This window comes from Rattus norvegicus, chromosome 1 (assembly GCF_021556685.1).
Source record: "Rattus norvegicus strain SHRSP/BbbUtx chromosome 1, alternate assembly SHRSP_T2T, whole genome shotgun sequence".
Taxonomy (NCBI): domain Eukaryota; kingdom Metazoa; phylum Chordata; class Mammalia; order Rodentia; family Muridae; genus Rattus; species Rattus norvegicus.
Window position 1 is genome coordinate 166,833,372 of NC_141534.1, and position 26,535 is coordinate 166,859,906.

The 26,535-nt window shown below is 44.0% G+C and overlaps 1 protein-coding gene across 3 annotated transcripts in view; it reads right to left on the bottom strand.

The window, feature by feature from the left end:
- Positions 1 to 1,133: 1,133 nt before the first annotated feature.
- Positions 1,134 to 26,535, bottom strand: part of Rnf169 (ring finger protein 169) — a 61,646-nt gene continuing 36,244 nt past the window's right edge. The window contains exons 1-5 of one of the 3 annotated variants that reach the window (XM_087590271.1): positions 23,442 to 25,241; positions 20,857 to 21,003; positions 16,306 to 16,424; positions 8,354 to 8,453; positions 1,547 to 7,724 (exon numbers count right to left, since the gene is read on the bottom strand). In XM_087590271.1, the coding sequence (XP_087446397.1) occupies positions 6,543 to 7,724; positions 8,354 to 8,453; positions 16,306 to 16,424; positions 20,857 to 21,003; positions 23,442 to 23,576 (1,683 nt within the window). In that variant the 5' untranslated portion in view covers positions 23,577 to 25,241 and the 3' untranslated portion in view covers positions 1,547 to 6,542. 3 annotated transcript variants of the gene reach the window in all.

The window sequence follows — 26,535 nt, forward strand, 5'->3', positions numbered from 1 at the left end:
TCTCACCCCTCTCTGGCAGCATTAATGGTGCTGCTACAATGGACTGGGTAGCTTGACTGCTTAAGTTCCTCAGTTCCTGCTCTGCTCTTTGTACCCCACGACAACCCTTAATCAGTGTGAGGCATCCCAAAGAGGGCATGCTTATCTGGGCCAAGCACCACCACCACTCACTTGTGGCTGGTGCCTCTCTGCTAAGTTCCGATCATTCTGAACTCCTTCCTTTGTCTTCCCACCTCTGAAGCAGCTTTTCCTGGAGAGCAGAGTTCAAGCATGAGCCTCCTTTCCCATATATAATAAAATGTTGCAACAGAACCCCAAGAGGGAAGCCACTATGCTTTACCCCAACTCTGCTGCTGCTGCTCTAGTGACGCTTTGGTCAAAGGACATGGCAGCTCATGTTTTATTTGGTTTTGTTTTTCTCAGACAAGGTCTCATGTAGCCCAAGATGGCCTCCACCTGTAGCCAATGGATGATACTAGACTCCTGATCCTCCTGCCTCCACACACTCAATGCTGAGCTCACCCTTTTAGCTTCAGTTTGTGTCCTCCAACCTTCCCAACTGTCTCCAGTCACCCAAGATGCTGGTGAGCAATTTGGAAGTTGGGCTAAGAGAGAGAACCGGCAGATGGAGAAGCAGACTGTGCTCACATCCTGAATTAGCTCAGAATCCCACGGTACAGTGGGTAAAGGGGGAATACAACCTGGTTCCTGGCCCAACCAATTCCAGTCTGGATAGCAACTGGAACCACAGTTTGCTAAGGCCAGTTGGTAGAGGTTCTCACTGCAAGGTTAGCCAAGGCCACAGTGGCAGAAGAGGCAACCAGCAGCTTTGGAATCAGGGGGCCCCACACCTAGACTCTGAACTGCCAGGGCTGGAGTTCCCATCTGGAAAAGGACACAACCCACCAGACCCAGTTAGAAGGGAATTAATAGTGTGCAGAATATTTTGCAATTCTAAGGATCGAGTGCCCAGTACTGTTTTCAAGTCTCCATCTGACAGCATGTTCACTTAAGCACTCTCCCTTGAAGGTCTTGGGTCAGGTGAGTTCAAAGCTCCCACATTTTGCCTTACCATGCATGGCATCAACTCAAAATGGTCTTCCAGGTTCATTTTCTGAGTTTAAAAGGCAGGCTAATATTTGTTCTCTTTTAATGAAAAACTTAAGTCAAAGGTATTTTTTAATACCTAATGGTTCCGAAGAAGATAATTTTAAAAACCAGATTGCTAAGGTAGCCATAAGATGCAAGGACAATGGTGTCCCTAAGTCACTCTTTACTCAAACTCGTTGGTGTCTTCAGAGAAATGGGAATGGTCACAGGAGAACAGGAAGCAGTAAGTAATGTCCATTGGAGCACATCAAAAGGTACATTGTTCCCTGTGGAGACTCCCCACACAACCCCCAGTGCTTCCTGCTCACTGTGAATGCCAAAGTGAGGCAGGCATTCTAACCTGGTACCTCCCAGGCCCAGGATAGCGCCCAAACACTGCCTTCAGCTTAGTCCACACCGAGACGCAGCTCTCCAGAGACTGATCAGAAATAGTCTGTTTGCTTTCATGACTCTGCTTTACTGCATTTTCAACTCGGACCTTGCCTGAAACAGGCACATATACATTGAAGAGTGCACTTTGGTACTGTGTCAATCATACATCAATCATCCCACTTGATTCCATACCATTTCTTTGTGGTAAAAGCATCCCTGACAGGCCATAACGTGTCCCAAGTCCCTCTATCAAAAGGCTCTTGGGGGTACAGTGGCAGCCCACCAAGATCCAGGGCCCCTTCTCCAATTCTAATGTAAACAGGTTGAATAAATACAACACCAGGCTATGAGGAGCTGTAACAGGTAGCCTAAAGCCAACAGACAACCATTTTCTATTTGTAGGTGGAAAGGTTCCTCTCTTGGCTCTTAGGACAAACTATATTTGTACAGTTAAGAGTAAACAGTGTATCAGGTGAAAAAAGAAACATTCGTTGGCATTTCAGCTAGTTACTTCCTGTCTTGCATAGTCTGCTTGCTTGCTTTGCTGGTGGTTATGCCTGAGCAAACTGGAATCTGCTGGACTGAACTGTGGCTCAGCCTGGAGGGCAAGCAGCAGCTAGGGAGAGCCTGGCTGCTGTTGCTGCTGCTGCTGCTGCGGGGACCTGGAACCATGTGGAAACTGCTCCTGGCCCAGCTTGACAGCTGAAGGCTGAACTGTCTGTGCCTCATCCACAGCAGCAGTGAAGAGCATGGGCAAGTCTGGCCTCAGCACGGCCTTGTCTAACTCAAGAGTCTAGGGTCAGCTCCCATATCACTTAAGTTCCCATACTCCTGGCAACACAGTTGCACTTCCCCAGGAGAAATGCTGCCAATGCCCACAGCTGTCTGCTCACAGGGGGTGTGGGGGTGGGGCATGGCACTTTTTCCTCCATCCAGTTTGACTAGAACCTGGTGACCTCTGTATCTCCAAGTCTCTCATACAGAACAATCCTCAGAAAGCTACAGTGGATAACAAAACTGGGAAATTTGCATTTCTGGGTCATCTTTCAAAAAAAAAAAAGTGCAGCAGCCTCATCCTCAAATCCTACTGAGTTATCAGAACTTAAACCAGCTCCATTCCTCCTAAAGGCTCAATGTAAGGAGTATTATAAGGCTGGTGAGCAAAGAGCTCACTAGGAAAGGTTTAGGACCCTATGGAGTTTGATTTTCAAAGAAACAGCAAAGGCTGTAATTAAAATGACAGCTATTCCAACCAAAATCCCACCAATTACTTAGATCACACTGATTTTGGTTTGGTACTTAATGGTTTTCCCCATTATATATATTGTGGGTGTATTCAGGGGATATAGGTATATCTTAACTGAAGAAAACAGAAGAAAAAAACAGTCATCTGGATGTCCCTTTTACAAACCGTGTAACTTTTACAGTTATTTGGGCTCTAGAGCACTACAGTGGGAAGTGGCTGGAGCTGGTCTAGATTTAACCTCATGATGATGAACTAGCTACCCTTTCCTACTGGCTCTCTGCTTCAGTTATAAGCTAGAAAGAAACCCCAAGTCACTGCTGGGTCTGGTGAGGAGTCAGGTTGGGATACATTAGGAGGTCACTCAAGTGAAAGATGTTCTTCAGGGCAATCCAGACCTGCCTCATTTCTTGGGATTTGAGCTAAATGCAACCTCTAAACAGGGGCTACTGTTCTGTAACCACTGCAGGGAAATCCATTCTTCCTTGGCAAAATTACTTAGGAAATGAAAAAAGCAGAGTTAATCAAACTCAGAAATACTGATAAGGTATGGAAAATGTGGGTGATCTGCTAAGCCAGATCTCCTGAGCAGGACCACTGAAGAGCATTGCCAGAGATGGAACAGCCATTTAAAGTTCATGAATGCATTCTTGGGTCAAACACATCCTCACACATTGCCCTGCACAAGGCCCTCAGCATGAGGGGCTAGCCTATGGTCCAGCACAGGGTGGGAGGTCTAAGAGCTCAAAAGTGGCTTCTGAATGAGCACAGCCTCCCTCATTAGCCTCCCATTTTAGTCAGTGGCTAGTTTGTAATCAGACAATAACTATCAAATAGCTTTAATTTCTGAGAGAGAGAGAGAGAGAGAGAGAGAGAGAGAGAGATCATTTATGACCAGTACTTCTTCCATAATCAAAGAATGATTTTTTTTAAATAAATGAAGTCAATTAAGAAAGATTCCGAGACAATCCTCAGCCAGACTTTTTTTTAAAGAGGCAACTAAGGTCAGAGGCCAGGTGCTGGCAGAGTGCTCCCTGACTTGATACCAGCCCACAAGGCCCAGATGACTTCAGATGACTTCTTCAAACAGATATGAGCAGCTGCTCTTAAATATAACCAGGGTTACCTTCTCTGGAGAAGGGCTACTAAGCCCTTTGGAGGGATAGCACTTCTCTTACATTTCCCATCAGAAAGGCTCACCCTCCTGTCCCTCATGGTTTCCTCTTTAATAAGAAAAGATAAACAGAATGCACATACACCAAGGAGCACAGCAGAATGTGGGCGATGTGCAGTGGCTAGGACTGCAGTGACTTAGGAGAACTATTTGTGAAATGGTGTCTTCCACCCTAGCTCCCCAACCCTCCCCAACACTCTATTTCTCTTGTCTATTTACTCAACAACTGTAGTTGCAATGGGCTTCAGTCAAACACCAAGACGGAAATTGTCAGAAATGAAGTGTTCAGGTTTCATTAAGTTTGAGAGCATCTTGCATGCAGATACATCAGTAATTTTTTCCATTTTCAAGGGTAAGCAAATTAAAGAGTAAGCCATTCCTTCTCAACATAAACTGCTTTGCCTCTATTTCAGGGCCACTGCTCAGCAGGAAGTATGGGAAAGAACACTGTCTACAACACTCGAGGTCTCCCCGGGGGACACAGGGACAGCCCAGTGTCTGTCACTCAGCAGCAACACTGCACCTGAGCCCACACTTGTCACCACTGCTATGCACTCTTATTCAAGGTAGTTGCTAGGGGAAGGGGGATATTTAAAATATATATCTTTCATCTATTAAAATATTTTATCTTCTTACCAAAACCCAAAATTAATTCCAACTGAAAGTGTTTTTCTAAGCATTAGTGACATATAAAAAGGGTGGCAAGTGGAAAAATAAGTGTCTTTAATACTACCCAGTAAGACTAACCTTCCAATAATAATTACTAAGATCATAAGGGAAATACATGAAATGGTAGACATTACTAAGTTTTCCCTACTGGAATTCCCTGGTGTCTGCAGCCAGAGCCAGCTCTCCTACCTAGGGCACTGGCATGCCTTCCAGCAGCCCTTAAAGCCTTACGCTGCCTAGGATGGGAAGTAAAGTAGTACAAGTATAAAGTCATGGGACTGTTGCATGTTTTGAAGACATGTACCCAACTTCAGGCTCGCACAGGTTCCCTGCCACAGCAGCCTCTGAAGCTACCTTGCTAATGGCCACACACATCTAGCATCCCTGGGCACAGTCAACTATGAGTGGCAGAGAAATTTGCTGTCTGCTTCAAGGATACCATGCTTGGGACTCCACACCCTTCTTCCCACCTTCAGAAGCTTCAACCAGTTTCTGGTTAACTCCAAATCTGAAGCTCTCTCTTCTAGAATTCCCAGGGACTGACATCTCCCTTGGCACAGAACAACAAGTCTAAGCCCCAGCTCCCTCTAGACTTCGAATGCTTCAGAAACATTCTGATCAAAGGCAACGTCACCAGACAACTCTGCATTATCTTTCTGGGACCTTTTAAGGGGGACACAGGATTGGTATAAAAGCTCTGGAAGGTCTGTTAAAATGTCAGCCACATGACTATGGTAACAGCTCATACAAACACAGGAAAGGCCAGCCCACCTGAGTCCCTAAAACCATATCATAATCCATATTCTCAATGAGCCCAGAAGGGCAGAAGCACCAAGCACCACCAGGGATGCAAAAGACACATGGTGTCAGCTGCTAAGAAAATTAACCCCAAAGGTCCATGGGACTCAATTTACCAGCTGCATCCAGCCAGATAGCTCGTTTCCACTGTATGGAGTTTCAGCTTTGTCCTTTGCCTGACTTTAGGGCAAGTTTTTTCATGATTTTTAGATTGCAGATAGCCATTGCCATGTGGAAAGTAGTAAGGAAACCTCACAGTTCGTCCCGGGCACTCCTAGGACAGGGGCCTGTAAACGGGCTAGGTGAGATCACTGCAGTTCTGTTTTACATCCCATCAAGGCCAAGTGCTTCTAGGTGGGCTTTGCACTGTCACACTCGGTGCCCAGCCAGTCTGGGTGGCCCTGGCATGCCCTTAGGTTGTATTTCCTTTGGGCACCCTGTGATTGTGGAGAAACATTGGGACTTGTGGCCATGAGAGCCGATGGTCAGTCTGGGCTAGGCCACTTGGCAGCTAAGAGAACCTGGACATCTACACTGAGGCTTCATCCAGCTGACTGCACTTACAAACTAGGTCTCAGGAAGACCAGGTGTCAACCACACTGCTTCAATCAAATGTCATAGTTTAAACAGAGATTACAAATTAATTTCTGTAGAGGCAAAAGTTCTAAGCTCAACTGACTTGGGTGTAGAAATTACTTGTGGCAAAGGGGAGAGAAAGATGAGTGTGAGTATCTATTTACCTTGGCTCTTCTCTTTCAGAGACAGGCACTGCTTGTCTCTGAGAAGAAGCCATGCTTATCTGCAAGGCTACCTTAAAACACCCCTCTGTGGTAAGAAGCCAGGGGCTCTGAGCATGAGAAATTATCCCATCTCCCTACCATCTCTAACACTGGCCATTCCCAAGCTCACTCCAAGTGGGTACAGCCCATATGGGCCCAGAAGCCTTCGAGTCGGCTCACTCAGAGGGTGAGGAGGACTGGCCCTGGTCCTAGAAAGCCAAAGATGCAGACACTTGGCTTTTGAATACCAAGGCCCTGCATCCTCTCAGAATAATAGAAGACAGTATTTTGCCATTGAAAGAAATTCAAAGTGAGAACATTCAGCTAGCTCTTTTGGATAAATGACTGTGGCCAAGGACCTCTGAAAAGCTGGTAACATTACTTTGTACATTAAGTGCTACTTGGCCCCAGCCAAGCTGCTGGACCTCAAGAGATATTGATCCACGCTGCCTTTTCGCCGGCTCATAGTCCGCCTCTCACTGTCAAACATGCGCTGTGACTGCAGAGCCAGCTGCTGGTCCTCTTCCTCCTGCTGCAATTTCTGCCCCACCTCAAGCAGCCCTGGGTCTTTGGGGGCCAGGCCCATGTCACTGCTGGGTGGCCGCAGTTTTTTAACCCCATTTTGTTCCAAGTGCTTGGTCTTACAGCGCCTTTTCCGGCCTCTACGCAGGGAAGGGGTTGGCTCCTCTCCTAGGCTGTTGACCAGAATGCCATTACCCAGATCAAAATGGCTGAGTGTCCTCAGTTGCTTCTTTGTTTTGAGGACCCCATCCAAAACATCATTTTTAGGTAGCAGTGAATTAACTGTTGTGGTCTTCATGACTGTGCTTATGCAAGTTTTGACTAATGTGGCATCCACAGTGGACCTTGACTCCTCAAACTGCTCCCCTTCCAAAGAAGGCCCACTGGCTACTCCTCTGTGCTCTGAGGAATGGCAGGTTTCCAGTGGGGCCTCATGGCTCCTTTTTCTAACACAGTCCTGTTCTACTTTTGTCTGGTTAACAGAAGGGAAGTACTCCAGGGCAGTGGAGGTGGGCCCAGCACACTCTGAGAGCACCTGGACCCTTGACAGCCTTGTGCTTAAAGCCAGAGACGGCCTCTCCTTGCTGGAATGGATTGCTTCAGAACCGGGTAACTCTTCCCCTGCCTCAGGGGCCAGGGAGGTGAGAGTGGCTTTTGAAAGTGTCTTCTTGATCTGCCGCTCCTGGAAGATCTGCTCCCACTTCTTGAGGATGCGAGGACTGGCCTCATAGGAAGTCTGCTTCTGCAGGCTTCTGCTCAGGTTGCGAGGCGTAGACTTGATGATGAGAGGGCTGAGCACCCGGCCATCGGGGAGTCTCTTGGGAGGGGTGCATGGTGAGCAGACGATGGGCTTGAAGTGGTTTAGCTCTTCAGAGATGCTGTCATTGCTTTCAGGGCTGATAGAGCGCTCTGGCTTATGCAAGGAAGCCAAGGATGAAAGGGAGCTGAAGGGCAAGCGCTTTTCTATGGTTAAGTCAGGGGCTGAGAGGCAGCGGCTGTTCTGAGTAGACAAGAGAACACCAATGATGGGGGTGGAGCCTGGAGTTATAGTTGTGATCTGAAAGAAAGAGAAAAGATCATGTGTGTGTGGGAGGGGGTGGTTATTTACTTTTTTATTTTTTATCTTTTAAAATGTGTACATGTGGCTCTGTATGTATGTATGTAGATGTATATGCAGGTGTCCAAAGAGGCCAGAAGATGGTGTTGGATCCCCTGGGGCTAGAATTATGGGAAGCAATTGCCTGTCTGCAAGAACAAGTGCTCTTAATTGCTGAGCCATCTCCAGCCCTCTCGCACATGTATTTTTTTCTACATAAGTCATTTAGATGGTGGAAGGGTAGAGAAAGAAGGTAAAAGAAGGGTAATGCATGCCTAGAAAGTGGGGAAGGTTCTTAGCCTAAAACTCACACACATACATGAAAGAGTTAGCAGCATCAAAGTCTGAAGATGGATCCTGCCTAGACCTTCTGAAAAGGTCTCTATACTGGTCTACTAGAAGATGGATCCTGCCTGGACTTTCTAAAAGGTCTCTACACTGGTTTACCATCTGTCTACTGATTGGAATCTTCTTCCTTCACATCTTTTTGTAGATTCTCAATTCGCCCGGGATCCACTCTGCCCTGTGCAGGGAGGCTGAGCGTGCTGAGGTAAGACACGGAGAACTGCATCAGCCCAGGCTGGGCGTACCTTGGCTCTGCTGGGTGGAGCTGTCCTGAGCCTGCTCCTCACTCTGTCCTGAATTGTGTCACTGCAGCTCTGACTTCTCTGCACCTTGGTGTTTAGCTTCCTGAAAAGGAATAATAGTTATGATTAGTCATACATGAGTTTAGGAAAAGACGACAATCTTTTACCATTCTAAGCCACTCCCCACAAAAGGCAATTAAATTCCCTTAGGTAGCTGTAATAGAAACGGGTTAGTTTATCAACCAAATGCCAAAGAGAAAAAGATTTCCAAAGTCTTCCAGACACATGATTTTATCTTATGTATCATAATTTTACAATTGTATTTTATTTATTTTCTGTATGTGGGTGTTTGCCGGCATGTATGTCTGTGCAGTACAGTAAACCTGGTGCCATGGAGGCCAGCAGAGGGCACTGGATGCCCTAGGGCTGAGTATATGCATGCTAGGATCAAACCTGTGTCCTCTGGAGGGCAGCCTGTGATCACAACCACTGAGCAACCCTTGTGCCCTCGTGTTATGACTTGCAAACCACACTCCACAGAACCTGTACTGAGCGCTGCAGGCCACTGTGTTAGCTAAATGAAGCAACACAATAGCCTTACATAGCTACATTTCTCAGTGCTTAGGTCGTTACAGTTGGGCATTTGATTCATTCTGAACGAATGTTACAGTTGGGCATTTGATTCATTCTGAACGAATGTTACAGTTGGGCATTTGATTCATTCTGAACAAACCTCTGCATTCGGGAAGAGAGGTCTAACTCCATCAGCTGTAGCTGTGCCAGGCAGAATCCACTGGAGAACCGCATGTATACAGCAGGCCGTCACCTATACCACACTACAACTAACGTTTTATTCTCTTTTGGGGTACATGTTGCGCCAAGCAATTATCACGACTCAGCACACAGAAGACAGTCAGGCTCTTTAGGCAATCAGAGCAGTGGGGCAGACAAGTAATACAGTATTACATGGGCACCATAACACAGGTGTGGCTTAACAGACAGTCATGGCATTAAAAGGGAATTATTAATAACAGAATAGGAAAACTTGACAGGCCTTTCTATAACATATTCATTTTGCTGGATGAATAAGTATTTGAAATAAATAAAAACAGACACAGAACTATGTAAATGACTCCAATAGAAAGTATTTCCTCAATTGCTACCCCTTAGCTCTTTAACAGAGCATCATATAAACTCCTTTGTAGACAAGATTTTCATGTCAGAGGAGGCGGGCAGGCGGGGATCACCCCCCAGAATTCTCTTGCATCTCTAGAGAAAGGCTGTCGACCACTCAGAATTCTCCTACTCCAGCACCTACGTGGTTTCTCCCATCCTGTGTCTCATGGCCTCATGGTGTTAGCGGGAGAAAATGATGGCTGTGTAACACATATTTGCACTTTAACAAGAAAATTCAGCACTTAATCAAAGTCTCACAATTTTGGAGCAAGAAACTGTCACTCTAAGAAGACAGATCCTTAGAAGCAAGCTGGATTGATACTTAGAAAAATATTAAAGTTCATTTACATTGCTAGAAGTCACACATATTACCAGTCACATAAGCCATCCCAAAATGCTTTGTAAATAATGATCACTTTGACCAGGGATTTAGAGCTGAAAGGTGGCATTATTATTGCAAATAAACGACTTTGGGTGAGGCAAACAGACACTGGGAGGAAAAGATTGTTTGACCAGTGCAAGAAAGAGCTTTGCAACGTTCAGTAGAGCAGCTCTCTGGAACACTGAGTTTGACGCCACTGGAAGTGGTGAGATGAAGCCACACCTAAGCCCTGAGCTCCAGAGGAGTTAACAATACAGCCTTGATACCAGGCTATGAACCCGCTTTGTCAGGGGAAATCGCCAAGCTGACAGCTTACTAGTCTACTTTCAGGTCCAAATTACAGACACACAAATGACAATTGTGGACAGCTGGGAAAACGACTTCACTTCTGTCCCTTCAACTCCAAATTGGTGATAGAAAAACCCTAGGGGCGAACTCACATTTGTGATGGAGCATACAGTGAAGACACCCACAGAAGTTCCCAACAGGGAAAATGTTGTCGATAAACTGCAGCGCCATTGAAATGTCTTTGTCAGTTAGTGAGGAAAGCATACTTCAAGTAGCAACTCTACACAAAGCACTTGACGCCAGTTGATAATTCAAAGACACATCTAGTTCCTGAAGGTCACCGCATTAGAGACTGTCGAGGACGTAGTTACGGCACAGTTAGCCTCAGTCTGTCCTGAGAGCTGTCTGTCACACTCTTGCACACTGATTCCCAGCTGGGCCAGCACCATGTAGAGAGGCAGGTTTTCTTCCCAGTGAATGATCTTGCCACCCTTGTTGAGAATCAACTGCCCACAAATGTACAGGTACTTCTGGACTCTCACTCTGGATCTGCTCTCTAGCCGTCTCCTACTCAGGTATCACACTATTCTGATCACTACACCAACCTCTGTCCTTTCTCAGGGCAGCTTTGGATATGTGGGCTCTCCTGAAATCCCACCAGAGAACTTTAACATCTGTCTCTATTTCTGCAAGGGACTCCACTACAACTTCAGCATGTGTTATACTGAACTTTTAAAAACTAATGGAAACTAACTGACAAAGACATTTCAACTGCCATTGTAACAACATTAAGTCTGCTAATTCATGAACAAGGTGTCATTCCATTTATTTAGATTCTTCTAACATCAAACATTTAATACTAAATTTTCTGTAAATTTTTATGCTCCTGTGGTCAACTTTATTTCTAATTATTCTATTTTTTTTGATCCTAGTAATAGATCAAAATGGGATTGGTTTTTTCACTGCACTTTTAAATTGTTCACTGCTAATATGTAGAAATGCAACGGATTTTGGTATAGAAAATAATTGAAGAGAAAACCGACTCCTTCAAGTTGCCCTCTAACCTCCACCGAAGCTCGTGCGCGTGCGCACACGCACACGCACACACACACACACACACACACACACACAAATGCACATACATAATAGATGTAAAAGATAAATAAAACTCTTAATGAAAACTAGAGATGACATTAATTAAGTATAAGAGCATATAGCAACAATTATTTTTTAAATTACGTCATGTTGGTAAGCCAAGGTACCCAATCTGAACTCTGTTCAAAGCCCAACCTCCTCACAGCCCAGATAGCAAGGAAAATGCAGCTCAAGGTTGAGCTCTTACCAAGAGGAAAAACGCATCAACCATCAGTTTCCCCACATGAACCTCTAGAATCAGTTTCAGTTTAAATTCAGTGAAGAAACGGGGATGAGGAGTAAAGTAAAATATGGTTTTAGAATGAATGAATGAGTTAATTAAACTTTTCATGTATTTAATTTTTATTCTAATTTTGTTAATTAGCCTACTTAGGTTTAAATTAATTTTTCTAATTAATATATATCTATAAATGATCTTTAACTTACTATTCTAGTCATCTCGAAGAATCACAATCTCTTCAGATGACCACAGAACCCTCTTACTTTGTTTCTTTTATGAAAATTAGTTGATCTGTTTACAATATCCACAGGCAGAATCTATCCATGTGCTTCCTCAATGGCCGCCCCTCAGCAGGCACCACTCGCCTATTGCAGAAGCACAGTGTTTGTGTGTAAGAAACACAAGCTTACAAAGCAGGTAAGAAGGACAAAGGGCAGCATCGTTAGATGAAAATATAATTATAAAAAAGTCTAAGATTGCTACCTGGCAAGTCTCTTTAGGAAACAAATTTTCAGAGAAAGCCTGTTCATTTTTTGTTACTTAGTAGAAAAACTATATTTGAAATCTCCCCCAAAGTATAAACAATGCTAGTATCTTTGTGTAGTAAAATATAAATAACACAAATGTTATCATTTCAACCATTTTTAAATGTAGTTCGATGGTTGTACAACTATCATCAAGTTAATTTTTCCTTTGTCCACAACTATAGAGCAGCATTATAATCTGTAAATTGTTTGAAGTGAACGTTACAGTTTCTGAGCTACAAAGAAGGCACGCTCTAAAGGAGACTCGCTCAGCATTCCTGTAACCAAATTTTCCACTGAAGGTTCCCACTGTGTTGAAGATCATTCCTGAAAAGATAACCCCATTAATTACACTGGTTTTGGTTTTGGCCATTTATTTTGGTTTGGATTTGTTTGGCAGTGCTGGAGAGCAATCCTACCACCTCTTGCTAGGGGAGTACTCTTCCACTAAGCCACACCCCTAATTAAGGCATCATTTAAATAAAAATTATGTTTAAGGACATATTTATTCAGTGTTGCTATCACTCACATTAACAGTCAACAGCATGGAGGGGAAACAGTCAATGACTTTAAAGCTCTACAGTCATGGCAGTCCTTGAGCTTCCTGTCCATACACGAACACTTCGAAAGCCAGCCCTTTCCAGAGCAGCTAGGCCTTGCCACCACTGTGCTGGGCTGAGCACAAACTCTTGTAACCTGTGCCTTCCCCAGCACTTCTCCAACTCCCCTTTTGGCTAGTAACCAACACCTTCTTACCTAGCCTGCGATCCTAGAACTGGGGGAGGTTGGGAAGGGAGGATTGAGAGAGTGAGGATAGCCTGGGGGACAGAGCCAAGAAACAAAACCCAAAACAAAAGGAAAATGTCCTACTAGTGCCACAGCTGCTGCTACTGCTGAAGTGCCATATCCACCTTGGTCTCAGGTTTGGCAAAGAACCAGCCTCTCCCACCACAGACAGGAGGTAGGGTGTATCCCTCCATGGCTCCAAAAGCTGAAGGCTGGTCACCGAAAATGGCAAATCCATTACCTCTAAGACTGTCTCTACCATTACCAAATCCACTGAAGCCATCCCTGACACTTTACAGCTGTGACCATTAATAGGACAGTCATGTGTACATTGTCCTGGCCATCAAGGTTACATAAGGAAAGCTCCTCTTCTGGGTCCTCCACAGTAAGTTGTCATTTCAATCACTTCAAGTTTCCCGTGCTTTCCAAACAATCTCTTAAATCACATTTATGGTGGGGCTTAGTCATCAGGAAGTGGCATTATTTTTAAAGGATTAGGAGGTATGACCTTGTTGGGAGAAGTGGGGGTGAGCTTTGAGGTTTCAAAAACCACCACTAGGCCCAGTTTCTGTCTCTCTGTCTCTCTCTCTCTCTCTCTGTCTGTCTCTCTGTCTGTCTGTGTCTCTGTCTCTGTCTCTGTCTCTGTCTCTCTCTCTCTCTCTCTCTCTCTCTCTCTCTCTCTCTCTCTCTCTCTCTCTCTCTCTCTCTCTGCCTATGAATCAGATGTAGCTCTGCTCCAGCACTATGTCTGCTTACATGCCATCATGCTCCTCACCATGAAGACAATGGACTAAGCCTCTGAAGCTGTAAACAAGGCCCCAATTAAATGCTTCATTTTATAAGAATTGCCTTGGTCACGGTGTCTCTTCACAACAACAGAACATTAAGATAATGTTTCTCAAGTATGTTCTTTAACGCTCCTGATAAAAATCTCCCACACTGAAGTAGGTGCTTCATTTTGGAGAGTCTCTTGAGGTCACCCTCTGTACAGCCACTCTTTCATCTACCTTGTAGGTCTCACAGGTGTGTCTGCATACACCTCTCTAACAATGGGATAAGTGACCACCCCACAGCACTTGAAGAATTTAGCATTTGGCTATCTCATTACTCCATGTCCATGGATGTCCCTGTTGCCCACAGTGGCTCCCCAGACCTTCATGTAGCTACTTGGGCTTTACTGGAGACTCTGATTTAGACATGACAGCTATGGGAGACAGAGTCCAATGATGCTTCTTTGTGGGGTGGTCATGAGCATATATAATCCAATTAACTGTCTCAATAACTAACCTAACAATTGAACTTCACCTGACTCGAATATTTGTTAACATGAGCCCTGAGAACCAAGTCGTATTATGTTAACCTTAGTGCGAGCTAACAGACAAAGTCTAAAGCCAGTGTTTGCATATTAATTGGTCCACCATGGCAAGGATAGGCTAGGAGACAGAAAAGAAGATATGGCGGAGATGTTCTACAAGCACACTCCTCTGTGCTTGTGCAATTCTGTTCAAGACAGAATAATTTTTAAGGCTTTTGTGTAATGGCATATTAAGCTGCAGGCCCTCCCTCTTTCAGAAGAATGAATTTTACCAGTACAAAGGCAGAGCTGGAATCAGTCATAAGGAACTCACCCCCTAATCATAAACCCCAACTGGAGCAATGTTTCTTTGGTACAGGAATATTAATTTACTTTTCTAAGTTATTCACATAGTAATATTAATCACAGATGTCATAAGCATTAATTTTAGTATATACTTATTGTGATTTCTGGCTTTATTTGAAAAAATTATTTTGTTTTCTTCCGCTTTATAACCATTAAGATATAACTACAATCGGGTATACACAATCCACATATGAAATCAGGAAGTGACAATTATTCTGAATTTGTAGAGCATCTGACTTGAAGGACATCTGACTTCCGGCTCACACACAGAGTCTATCTTCATCACAGGCTTACCCAGAACCAGGTCCTAATTCTATTGACCAAGCTAACTGTCTAGCATAGTGGTTCTCATCCTTCCTAATGCTGTGGACCCTTTGACACAGTTCCGAATGTTGTGGTGATCCCCAACCATAAAATTATTTCATTACTACGTCATAACTGTAATTTTGCTATGGTTAGGAGTTGTAATATAAATATCTGACATGCAGGATATCTGATATGTGACCCCTGTGAAACCCCAAAGGGATCACAACTCACAAGTTGAGAAACATTGGTCTAGGACAAATTCTACCAGAGGAAACATCCAGGGAAGGGTTCTAGAGAAGTTACTCCAGAGAAGACTAGAGATCTGGTGACTTTTACACTTAGAAATCTTCAACGAAGGACACCAAACTGTTCCGGAAGAACACATACAAGGTTCCCAGAACAGGTGTTACATCAGGGACCTTCCAGCGCAGACCCCCTGACAAAGCTGTTAGACTTGGTGGTCTGCCGTGGCTACACACAGAGACCGGTGACATCTCCAGAGTCCATATGTGTCTAGAGGCAGCGAGAGAGACGGCTGCTCCACAGTGTGGGCGAGAACAAGGGAATGAGCACTGGCAGGAAGGATAAGTCAAACAAGACAACATGAGGTCAAGACTGGGCTCTACATCCCTATTAGAAATGGAGCACAGCCTGGAGGAGCCACGTCCACAGTGTCTGCTGAATAAACCAATGATTCTTCCTCCCCTCCGCTACCCCGCTCCCTTCCCTCCATTCCCTTCCCCTCTCTCCCCTCCCTCTTCCTTTCCTTCCCCTTTCCTCACCTTCCCTCCCTCCCTTATTCCTCCAGAGTCAAGCAACCATCCAACCACACTCTCTTTTCCTCTCCAGGACCTGCAAAGTCTGAAGGATCCAGAAATTCCTTGATCAGGTTTAAAAACTTCCTGAGAACTATGTTAGATCATAGGCAAGGAAAAGAAACCCAGCCCCACCCCCATCCCCAAAGAGTTCAAACTCCAGAGGAAAAGCTACGTATACTGTCCAACTGAAGAGGCTTCATCTTTCCCTGTAGGAGAAAGGGCCACACTGTGCAGCTTAGCAAAACCCTACCCAGATGCCAGAAATGGGCAACTGGACTTCCCTGTAAAAATTCAGGAAAAGGGCTGAAAAGAGTGAGTTTGACCTCAGAAGCCACTTGCAAGGCTAGGAAGGTGGAAACGCGTGGGTCTCAGGCTCACCTGACATACTTCAGGCCAATCAGGGGCCCTGTCTCAAAGAACAAAGTGGATGGTACACACACAGACACACAGACAGACACACAGACACACAGACTCGCAGACACACATGTACACACACACACTTCCCCCACACTCAGGTGAGCCCCTTCTCAGTATTCCACATTTGAAAATTCACTTCCCACCTCTTTTCACCCCTTCTACATCATCCAAAAATCCTTCATCACCACAAATGAAAGAGCTCAGACTGAGCCATCAGTCTTACCCTGCCAGGAAAGCTAAGGAATAAGAGCTGTTCTTGGAAACAAAGGCTGAGCGATGGGTCTGCATCATCTGGCCCCGAGAAGGTTCTTCATTCTCTGAATCCGAGAGACGTGCAGGACACTGGCAAGGAGACAAGGGAGACAGAACTGTCCATTGAGCTTCCAGTTTGGTTCCAATTTTTTTTCTAAAAATACTAATTGTAAATGTGTCTTTACATGAAAATATCCAAAATCGAATTAACCCATTATCAAACTGCATATGGTATTTTCTTCCAACTTTGGGAGACAGCAGACTCAACACAAGGTAAATAATGGCAATCAGTATGCATTTTGGTCTCTTTTCATAACTAGTTTGGTAGCAAGTAAATAAGAGACAATTCAGACTGCACGTCTATCAGTGTCACTGGTGTGACTGCACTTCTCTGTGCAGACTGTGCTACTGCACAGATCCCGCACGCTGACAAAGCCCTGAATAAGCTAACAGACGGTATTAAGGAAAAGCTTATACTATGCACCAAATTCCTCTGACCTGATGGAAACTAAGCTGCACTGTTCCAAGTATCTACCCTCTTCTCCAGGCTTCCATGCCTAACACCTAGGAACTTTAGGTGAGACATTTGACCTCTCACCTTTCACCTTGGATATAAATAAAGGTACTATGTGTCCCTAGAGTGGTACAGAGCATGGGTAAATGAAATGCTTACAGTGGCACTTGACAAAAACACCAGCCCTACCAGGGCTAGGCTGCTGGAGGGCAGGGCATTCCTACAACACAGGAAGGAGCTCCTATACCACATCTTCTCAAGGAAAACTGGGCGATCAACGCTAAAACATCCTCAAAGCACACTGCCTTTCACCTGGTCTTCTACTTGGAGTATTTATAACAGTGGCATTTAAGACAATAGGGTATCTACAGGAAATTAAAACAGTCAAAGAAATTGCACTGGGAAGAAATAAAAAAAGATACAAACTTTTTATTTACAAGTAAAGACAATTTATAATTAAGTAAAAATGGAAGCATTATAAAGCATTATGTATGCAAGGCAACACTCTGGATGAAAGGGACATGTAGCACAAGTGTGTAATGAGTCAGTCTGTCTGTCTGTTTCTGTCTCTGTCTCTCTGTCTCTCCGTATCTCTCTCTCTCTCTCTCTCTCTCTCTCTCTCTCTCTCTCTCTCTCTCGTGTGTGTGTGTGTGTGTGTGTGTGTGTGTGTGTGTGTGTGTTTGTGTACACTGCACTTAAAAAATAGATCTGATCAGGATAATCGCCAAAATGTCTGTAGTGGTTATTTCTAGGTCACAGGATAATCAAATATTCACCTCCGATTTACAATCCTTAATATAACTGTTGGCTATACAATTCTGTTTTCCAACAATTCACATCATTTTTGGTGTAATGGTACCATAATAAAACAACAAATTAAACATTATGACCATTTTATTTCTATTATAAAAAATAACATACCATAATCTCTCTTTCTAGAATTCTTTCTGAGTTTAATAATTTCATGAGCATGCATCAAAAACTTGTGATGGGCAAGCAGAGATTATGAGGTTTATAATTGGGTCAGACATAAAAGTTCCATAAAAGTCACAGACTATTGAGGGGGACCCAGGAGAGGAGAATGGGAGAAGTGAGGAGTCTCTGATAGTCTGAAGGTGACAGCTTTTAAACTGACACGGAGGCAGATAGACAGACAGACAGACAGCAAGCTTCCCACCAGCAAGCTGCTGAAAAATGTCTGTTGTAAAAAAGCAGAGGGCCTATGTTGGCAGCAGATGCTTCTGCCCAAGAGCTATGGAGCATCCTTGAGGACAGAAAGACTAGCTAGAATCATGTGCAAGGAAGGACCTGGGTCCTCGGGGAAGAGTTCTCATCAAGTTCTCAAGGAAGTGGAGAGCCGCTGAGGTTTGGTGGCAGGAAAGTGTAATGACAGTCTCATGACACAACCTTAATGCAATGGCTTTCTGTCCACTGAGACCATTTCAGGCCCCAATTTTAATATAATGAAATCATTTGCTCAAGACTGAACACTTGCTTTTCCCTAGTACTGGGTCTTTGCACACACTGGTCAATGGCTCCTCTCCTCCACTCTCCTGACCTTTTCTTTTCTTGAGTCCCACTGTATTGCCCAAACTAGCCTTGAATTCACTCTGAGGTCCAATGAGACTGTGAAGTTGCAGTCTTCTGACTTCAATCTCTTCTAGTTGAGAACACAAGTCTTTATCAGTCTAAAAACTATTTTTTGTTTCTTTTTAAGGCAGGATTTCTCTGTGTAGCCCTGGCTGTCCAGGAACCCATTCTGTAGACCAGGCGGTCCTCCAACTCACAGAGATCCACCTGCCTCTGCCTCCTTAGTGCTGGCATTAAAGGTGTATGCCACCATACCTAGCCTGTCTAAAAATTATCAGTCATTTAAAAGTCCTCAAAACCGTAAAAGGAAATAGGGAGGGTAGAAAAGGGCAGGGTCACAAAAACCCAGACAGGTTAGATTTGACTCACTATGCTCTGCATTGACAATGCTGTGAGCTTGGCTCCTGCCAGAAAGCGAGTCTGAGAATCTGCACATTCTGACTCCCTCAGCAGGTAAACTGCACTGATGTAACTGCTTTCTATTTCAAAGTTAGCAGTGCCAGACAAAACAATCACAATGACTGCCGGCCTTGGCATGGAAGCAGTAATTTCTAATACAGTCCCTGGAGGGAATGGCTTCTCCCACAATCAACCCCTGGAGGCGTCTAGACAGTTTGCCTGAGCACATTACAGCTGGGGAGAGGCAAAGCTCTCTCAAAGACCATACAGCCCAGAGCTGGGGCTGCAGTCCAACCATCCTATGTGCTGTTGCCGCCTAAGCTAATGTGTATCCCTCCTAGGAGCAGTTTTTTGCCTTTAAAGGTTCCGGGGTGCATAGCACGGAGAGCACACAGCATTTTGTGCTTGTTAAATGGGATCTTTTATAGGACTGAAAATTTATAAAATTGAAGTGCCTTTGTTTTATTTTTATAAGATTTATTTATTTATTTTATGTATACGAGTACACTGTAGCTGTCTTGGGACACACCAGAAGAGGGCATTGGATCTCATTACAGATGGTTGTGAGTGACTTTGTGGTTGCTGGGAATTGAACTCAGGACCTCTGGAAGAGCAGTCAGTGCTTTTAGCTGAGCCATCTCTCCAGCCTATTTTTATTTTTTGGAGGAAGAGACTCACTATATACACAGCCCAAGCAGGCCTAGAACTCACTACAGAGTCTAGGTTAGCTCAGCCTCCTAAGTGCTGATATTACAGATGTGTGCCACCATGCTGTTTCCAAATGGCTACTTTTGATAATGATGACTAATACTATAACCAGACTCATACGTCACTTGCATATGGCAGTCAACAAATACACTGACCCGAGACAGCTTTAAACTTTTCTGGTTTTGCAGCATAGGAAGCATGTCTTTTATATAAACTAAGTCAAAAGGATGGACAGGGAGAATCCTGGCCTGCTGTAGTTAGCCGCAATGATGGTTCTGCAGAGATTTTTGGTTTGGTTTGGTTTTTGTTTTTCTTTTTTTTAACCTTTCTTCTATCTATCTATCTATCTATCTATCTATCTATCTATCTATCTATAAATATATATGTATATGTTTAGAACATAAAAATATATTTATATGTTGTAAACATATATGTGTTATTTATTTTTATTGTATGAATATTTGGCCTGCATGTTCACCACATGTGTGCCTAGTCCCCATGGAGGTCACAAAAGGGCATCAGATCCCCTGGAACTGGAGGCTGTAAAGCCCCCTTGTGGTACTGGGAGTCAATCCAGGTCTTCTGCAAAGCAGCCGTGTCTCCAGCCCCTCCTCCTGCTCTCTTATGCTGCCTAGCTTCATAAATGTTAAGGTTTCATTCATTTTAACCCATTGAAAAAATAATTTGAAATATTAACAAAGCTACATAAAAATGCTTAAAATACACAACTCAAAATATATATAGCAAGCATTAGATGTCCAAATTTTGATTAGTATTAAACTGTTATTTTCCATTTGGATATAGTTACATTTTTAAAAAGTCTTTTCTTGGTCCAGAGAGATGAGTCTGTGAGTGAAGGTACCTGACCATCTGAGTTCAGTCCCCAGGACCCACAGAGGGAAAGACAAGTCAACTCTCATAGTTTGGCTTTTGACTGCCACATGTGTGTCAGCGTATACACGTGCTCACACACATTCGAAGACATAATAAAATGTAAGTGATGAATAATGTTCAAGCATGATGTGGCCGATCATACGCCTAATTAGCTAAGTTTAGACTGTTCATCTACTATGGGGGACATACTTATACCCCAGCATGGCTCTGCTTAAGGGACTGGATAAAGTAAAATACACGCTTTTTAAAAAATCCAATAGAGGATGTTAAGGTGTAGTATACACTTTAACATCAAAACCCAGCACACATACAAATTCCATCACACACAGCACAGCATCCCACTGTTCTTACACGTCTCCGTGGCCGGCCGCGCAGGGCTCTCTGAAGCAGACGCCCGCCCAGATGTGACCCACTGACCTGCTCCAGACCGGTTTTCAGCACCGCTGGCTCCTCTCTCTTTTTCTGTTCATCAGCTTTCCTCTTCCCCACTTCGGAATCCTCCTGCAGTATCTTGTGCACCTGATCTTCACAAGTTTTTTCTTCTTGTAACTTCTCTCCTCTCAGCTGAAAAATATAAACCACACAGAGAGTGCGGAGTTTTAGGAAACTTTAGACTTAAACATATCTTTACTCTATAAGCCAGATCAAGTGGCAGTCTCCAGGGTGACTCTCCGACTAGACACAGCCGCCCTGATGGATAAGTAAATCTGCCCCAGCTCAGTGGCTCTCAACTTTCTCAATGTTGCGTGACTCTTTAATACAGTTCCTCATATTGTGGTGACCCCCAACCATAAAGTTATTCCAATGCTACTTTATAACTGTAATTTTGTTGCTGTTATGAATTGTAAATTATCTGATATGCAGGATATCTGATGTGTGACCCTGTGAAAGTCATTCAACCCCCAAAATATGTAGGGATCCACAGGTTGAGAACCACTGTTCTAGGCAAACATTTACTTCACAGAACAGGATAGAATTGCTCTGTATTCTTAAGCAACACAAAACCATAAAATCTAGGTATATAGCTAGATTTATTCACATAGGAAAAAAATAAAATTTAAACCTAAAAATTCTTACCACTGAAATTACATATATTGTATTGGGCCAGGAGCAGAAGCAGCCACAAAGCCTGTGAGGGCCGGCCCGGTCTATTAGCAATCACACTGACTTCTCCCAGCCCAGCATCCTGCACCCTGCACTTCATGTTCAAATCCTGTGGCCAACAAAGAAATCTGAGGCATAGAAATAAGCATCTCACTTCGGAAAGGAGGGGTTTCATTACACAACTAGCAGAGGACTTTTAGTAAAAACCTGGATGATTATAGTCAAGTGATTAATTACTTATGTAGCTCACAATAGGGGCCTCTGTATCCTACTCTGGAGAAATCACGATTATAAGCATTCCAAACTGTTGACAGAGGATCCTGCTATGCTCTTACAGTATCAAGCAGTTCTTCCTAGTTTCATTTCATTTTTTTACTGCTCAAAATTTTAATAAATTTAAATGAGATAGTATACACCGCCCATACTGATAAGCTATTTTTAGTTTTCATTTCTTGTAAAAAGAGAAAGCTAAGAGTCCTATGCCCGGAGCAGACAGAAGACAGCCAAGGCGGGTGGCTGCCACTATGATGAACAAGTATGTGATGGGGAGATGGAGTGACTTGTGTACTATGAAGAATGGTGAAACTGGAGATGCCACAGCATTGAGGAACAGCCTGACATTAGCCTGTGCTGTTGCTGAGGGTCTTGTCGGAGGCTCTGCTTCAGCAGTGGTCTGTCAATGTCTGTGGCCCATGTTGCCACCAAAGGCCATGTGGAAGCTGCTGCCTTAGGCCATGTTGATGTCCAAGGGGTGAGCTGAGCTGACCCCACCTCTGTGGCACACAGGAGAGCTGGCCCTGGAGGCTCGGACAAAGGAGAGCTGACAAGCTGACCAACTCAGCTACCCCCCAGGCCTAGATCTAGGGCTCTGAGCCGGCTCACCACATCTCTGAGCTGCTAGGGTGTGTGACGGGGCCAGTCCTGCAGAACAAAAGCTACAGGATCTCCACCACACAGACCAACATTGGGACATTTGAGAGGAGGCCGGGTGAGGTATCTAGTCTTGACAGTGGAACAGAAGCCAGAGTCCTTGAATCATACTAATGACTCATTGCAATGAACACTGGCAAGTAAAGTTGTCTGGGCAAAAAGGTGTACAACGTGACACACTATGGTAAGCTGCAGCTTCCACAGTGAGGGTTGTTGTTGTTGTTGTTTTTGTTTTCTTTTGTTGGGAGGTTGCAAGGGCAGAGGGCAGGTATGGAGGGATGGGGAGATGAGTGGGATTGGAGTACATGATGTAAAATTCACAAAGACTTAAGTTTTAAAAGAAATAACATTATAGAAGCAAGAATATTTCAGGGGAAGGTGTCTGTTTTTAATTAGTTAGTTAGTGAATTTATTTGTGTGTACATTTGCAGATGATTGGGTGCAAGTCAGCAAGCCATGGTGCATGTGCGCTTGAGGACAACTTGCAGGAGTTTGTTCTTTCCTTCTCCTGTATGGGTGTCAGGGGTGGTTCTCAGATGGTCAGGCTTGGCAGCAGGTGCCTTAACAAACTGACTCATCTCACTAACCTCTGGTTATAACAAAGGTCTCACTACGTAGCACAGGCTAGCCTTGAGCTCAGGGTGCTCCTCCCTTGGCTTCCCAAGTGCTGGCATTACAGCCTTGTGCCAGCACAAGTTAAAAATCATACTTTTGGCAGGCTGTTGTCTCTAGGTTTAAATAAAATAAAATAATAATAATAATAATAGTAGTAGTAGTAATAGTAGTAGTAGTAATAGTAGTAGTAGTAGTAGTAGTAGTAGTAGTAACCCATAGCAACAAAAACAAAACAATGAAGCCCAGTTTTACTCTTCCAATTTCTATAGGTCTGACTCCTGTAAGCCTGAACTAGTCTCTAAGACACTGAACTTACTTCAAGTCGTTATCTATCAGCAGAAAATACCACTTACAATGTAGTGAAATGGACTCCCAGCTCCGCCCAATTCAAACGAGACCGTACAGGAAGAAGAGCAGATCCACAGACAGGAAACAAAGCTGAAGTCAGTGTTCACAGTCCATCTGAGGCTCTTGTTTAGATTGACCATGGACTACACACAGATGGGCATCTTATTTTTCACAGGATACAGAGGAAACGTGTAAAAGAGATCGGGCTTTAGCATCAAAGTAATTACACGTGCTAACTGTGTGCTGGGCATGGAGCTAAGGAACTCGGCCTCTGTGCCCATTACATCTCTGCACCTGCCCACGAGTCGCTCACACTGGAGGCTGCAGGAGAGGATCTAAGGGCCTTGGGTAGCACATGCAGACCAGGGCAGGGTATGTCTGGAGAGCAAAGCTACAGGCTGTCCCCACAGGACTTAACCTGCTCAGATCTTCATTTGTATGTGTGGCTGTAAATCTGGTGTTAGGAGGTGAGCACAAGAGGTTCCGTGAGTTCAAGGAAGCACTCTAGTAAACCAGTTGTACTTAAGAAGTGGGCTATGAGAATGCCAACCTCTGTGCCCTGGACCAATTTCTTACTCAAAAGTAACCACAGTCTTGGTTTCTAACACTTGAAAATAACAAAATCACTGTATCTTCTTGGGGCTCAGGGGGCGTCTCTCTTTAGAGCCTGAGCTGGCCTTGAACTCTCAGATGCTAGAGTGTAGGCATGTGCACTGTATGCAGCCTAGCTTTGACTTTTACCAGTGTGGAGCACTCTGGGTTGGACTGCCATCCTTCACTCACCGTTCCAGGTCACCAGACCTACCCGTGTGCACCCTCTCTTCTGCCCTTTGTATTCTATGGCTTGATCTGAAAACAATCTGAACATCGACTATCCATGGATACCTGGAGACGTTCTAGTCTGTGGCTATTTAAAGATAAGCTGGTATTCTTGACTATTTACCTAGGGATATGCATACCACAGAATAGTCTCGAAGAACCTGTGAGTCACACGGTGTGGGCATGCTGCCAGCTTCTCAGTTCATTTTACAGACTATACTCCCACCTGCAGCCCCTCCCAGCAGGACGACGACACTGGCTCCCAGATTCTCCACCACTCAGTACTCTATTTTTGCCATCCTGTGGGTTGGCACTGCATTAAGACTGAGAGCCGGGCCTGCAGAGCAGCTTTCCTAAGCCCGTTACTTGCACGTCCCTTCCTGGCATGGCTACTCACATATCTGCCCTTCTAGTAAGAGCTGCTTATATTCTTTGGAGATGAGGACTGTCAGAATAAAATACATACATACATGTATCTGCATATACGTTTCTGTGTTATTGCTTAAATATGTTCATCAAAAGTCTATGTGTTCAAAATGTAACCCTCATATTTGCATGTTAATGGTATTTGGAGGCAGGGCTCTGAGAGATTAGAATTCTATGTTCATACTCTTTCTAACATCTGGAAGCTGTTGTCTTTCCAGCCATGGGAGAGGATGTAAGGTGTTGTCTCTGTGGATTTAATTAGCATTTCTCTGATGGCTAATTACACTGCCTTTATGTCCTTAATAGGCTATGTTTGTCTGTGAAATGTCTGTTCAAACCTTTTGCTCTTTTATAATTTTATTTATTTATTACCTTATTAGCAAGTACATTTTTTTATATATTCTGGATACAAGTTCATTGTCAGATACACATTTTGAGAATATTTTCTCCAAATCTTTGCTTTACCTTTTTATGTCTTTAATGACAGATTTAAAGAGCAAAGTTTGTGGGTTTTGTTTTATTTGTTTTTACATCTTGACAAAAATCAATATATTGGTTGTCTTAGGGTTACTATTGATGTGATGAAGCAGCATGTGGAAAAGCAGCTTGTGGAGGGGAAACGGTTCACTTCACTCACAGTTAACAGCTCGTCATGAAAAGTCGTGAGAGCAGGAACTCAAGCAGGCCAGGAACCTGGAGGCAGGAGCTGGTGCAGAAGCCATGGACGGACGCTGCTGACTGGCTTGTCCATCATGGCTTGCTCAGCCTGATTCCTTACAGAGCCCAGGACCACAGCCCAGGCTGAACCCTTCCCCATCGATCACTAGTTAAGAAAACCCCCATGGGCTTGCCTACAGACAATCTTTGGAGGTATTTTCTCAACTGCATCCTCTGATGATTTTATCCATACACCTGAGTTTGTTACTACATGTTGGTAACTTTTCTTCTATTAGAAAGTCTGAAACATCATTGTTGACCTCTCTAGAAAACCTCTGCCAATCCCAAGATCAAGACTTTTTACTGTTTCCTTCATGCAGTTTTAGTTTTTACACTAACTTTTTGTTTGTTTTGTTTTGAGACAGAGTCTCCTATATATATCTGGCTATCCTGGAACTCACTGTGTAGACCAGGCTGGCTTCAAATTCGCAGAGATCTGCCTGCCTCTGCCTCTTGAGTGCTGGGTCTGATGACATGCGCCACACTGCCCAGCTTTACACTGACTTTTAAGGCATGCTTTATATGATATAATATATATATTATATAATATATACTATATATATAATGCTTTATAGCACTCACTTGTACTTATTCATGAATGGTTGAGTCTGCTCCACTACAGCTGTTCAATACTATCTTTGACCATTGAGTGACTTCAGTGACAGCAGCTGACTCTTGCTAGGGACTATATGTTTGAGCCTTCTCATCCCCAAATTTGTATTTGAGGCTTTAGCCTCTAGAGTAACAGGAGATCATGAGTAGAGCTCGTGATGGCACTGATGCCCTTATAAGGAGAGTCAGCTTTGCCTTCTTCCCCAGCCCCTCCTTCCCTCTCTTTTCTCCTTTCTCCTTTCTCTTTTCTCCTTCCCCCAACCCCAAACCCCAAGCCCCATCTAAGATGTAAGTTGAGAAGACTACTTGGAGAAATTGAGAAGTCAACAGAAATTGATGGTCAATATTATGAACATGCCAGCTCTCCCCAAACTGATACACAGATTAATGCAGTCCTAATCAGCATTCTAACAGGTAACTGGGTGGTGATGGTGCCCACCTTTAATCTCAGCACTTGGGAGGCAGAAGCAGAAGAATCTCCCAGTTCAAGGACAGCCTGGTCTACAGAGTGAGTTCCAGGACAGC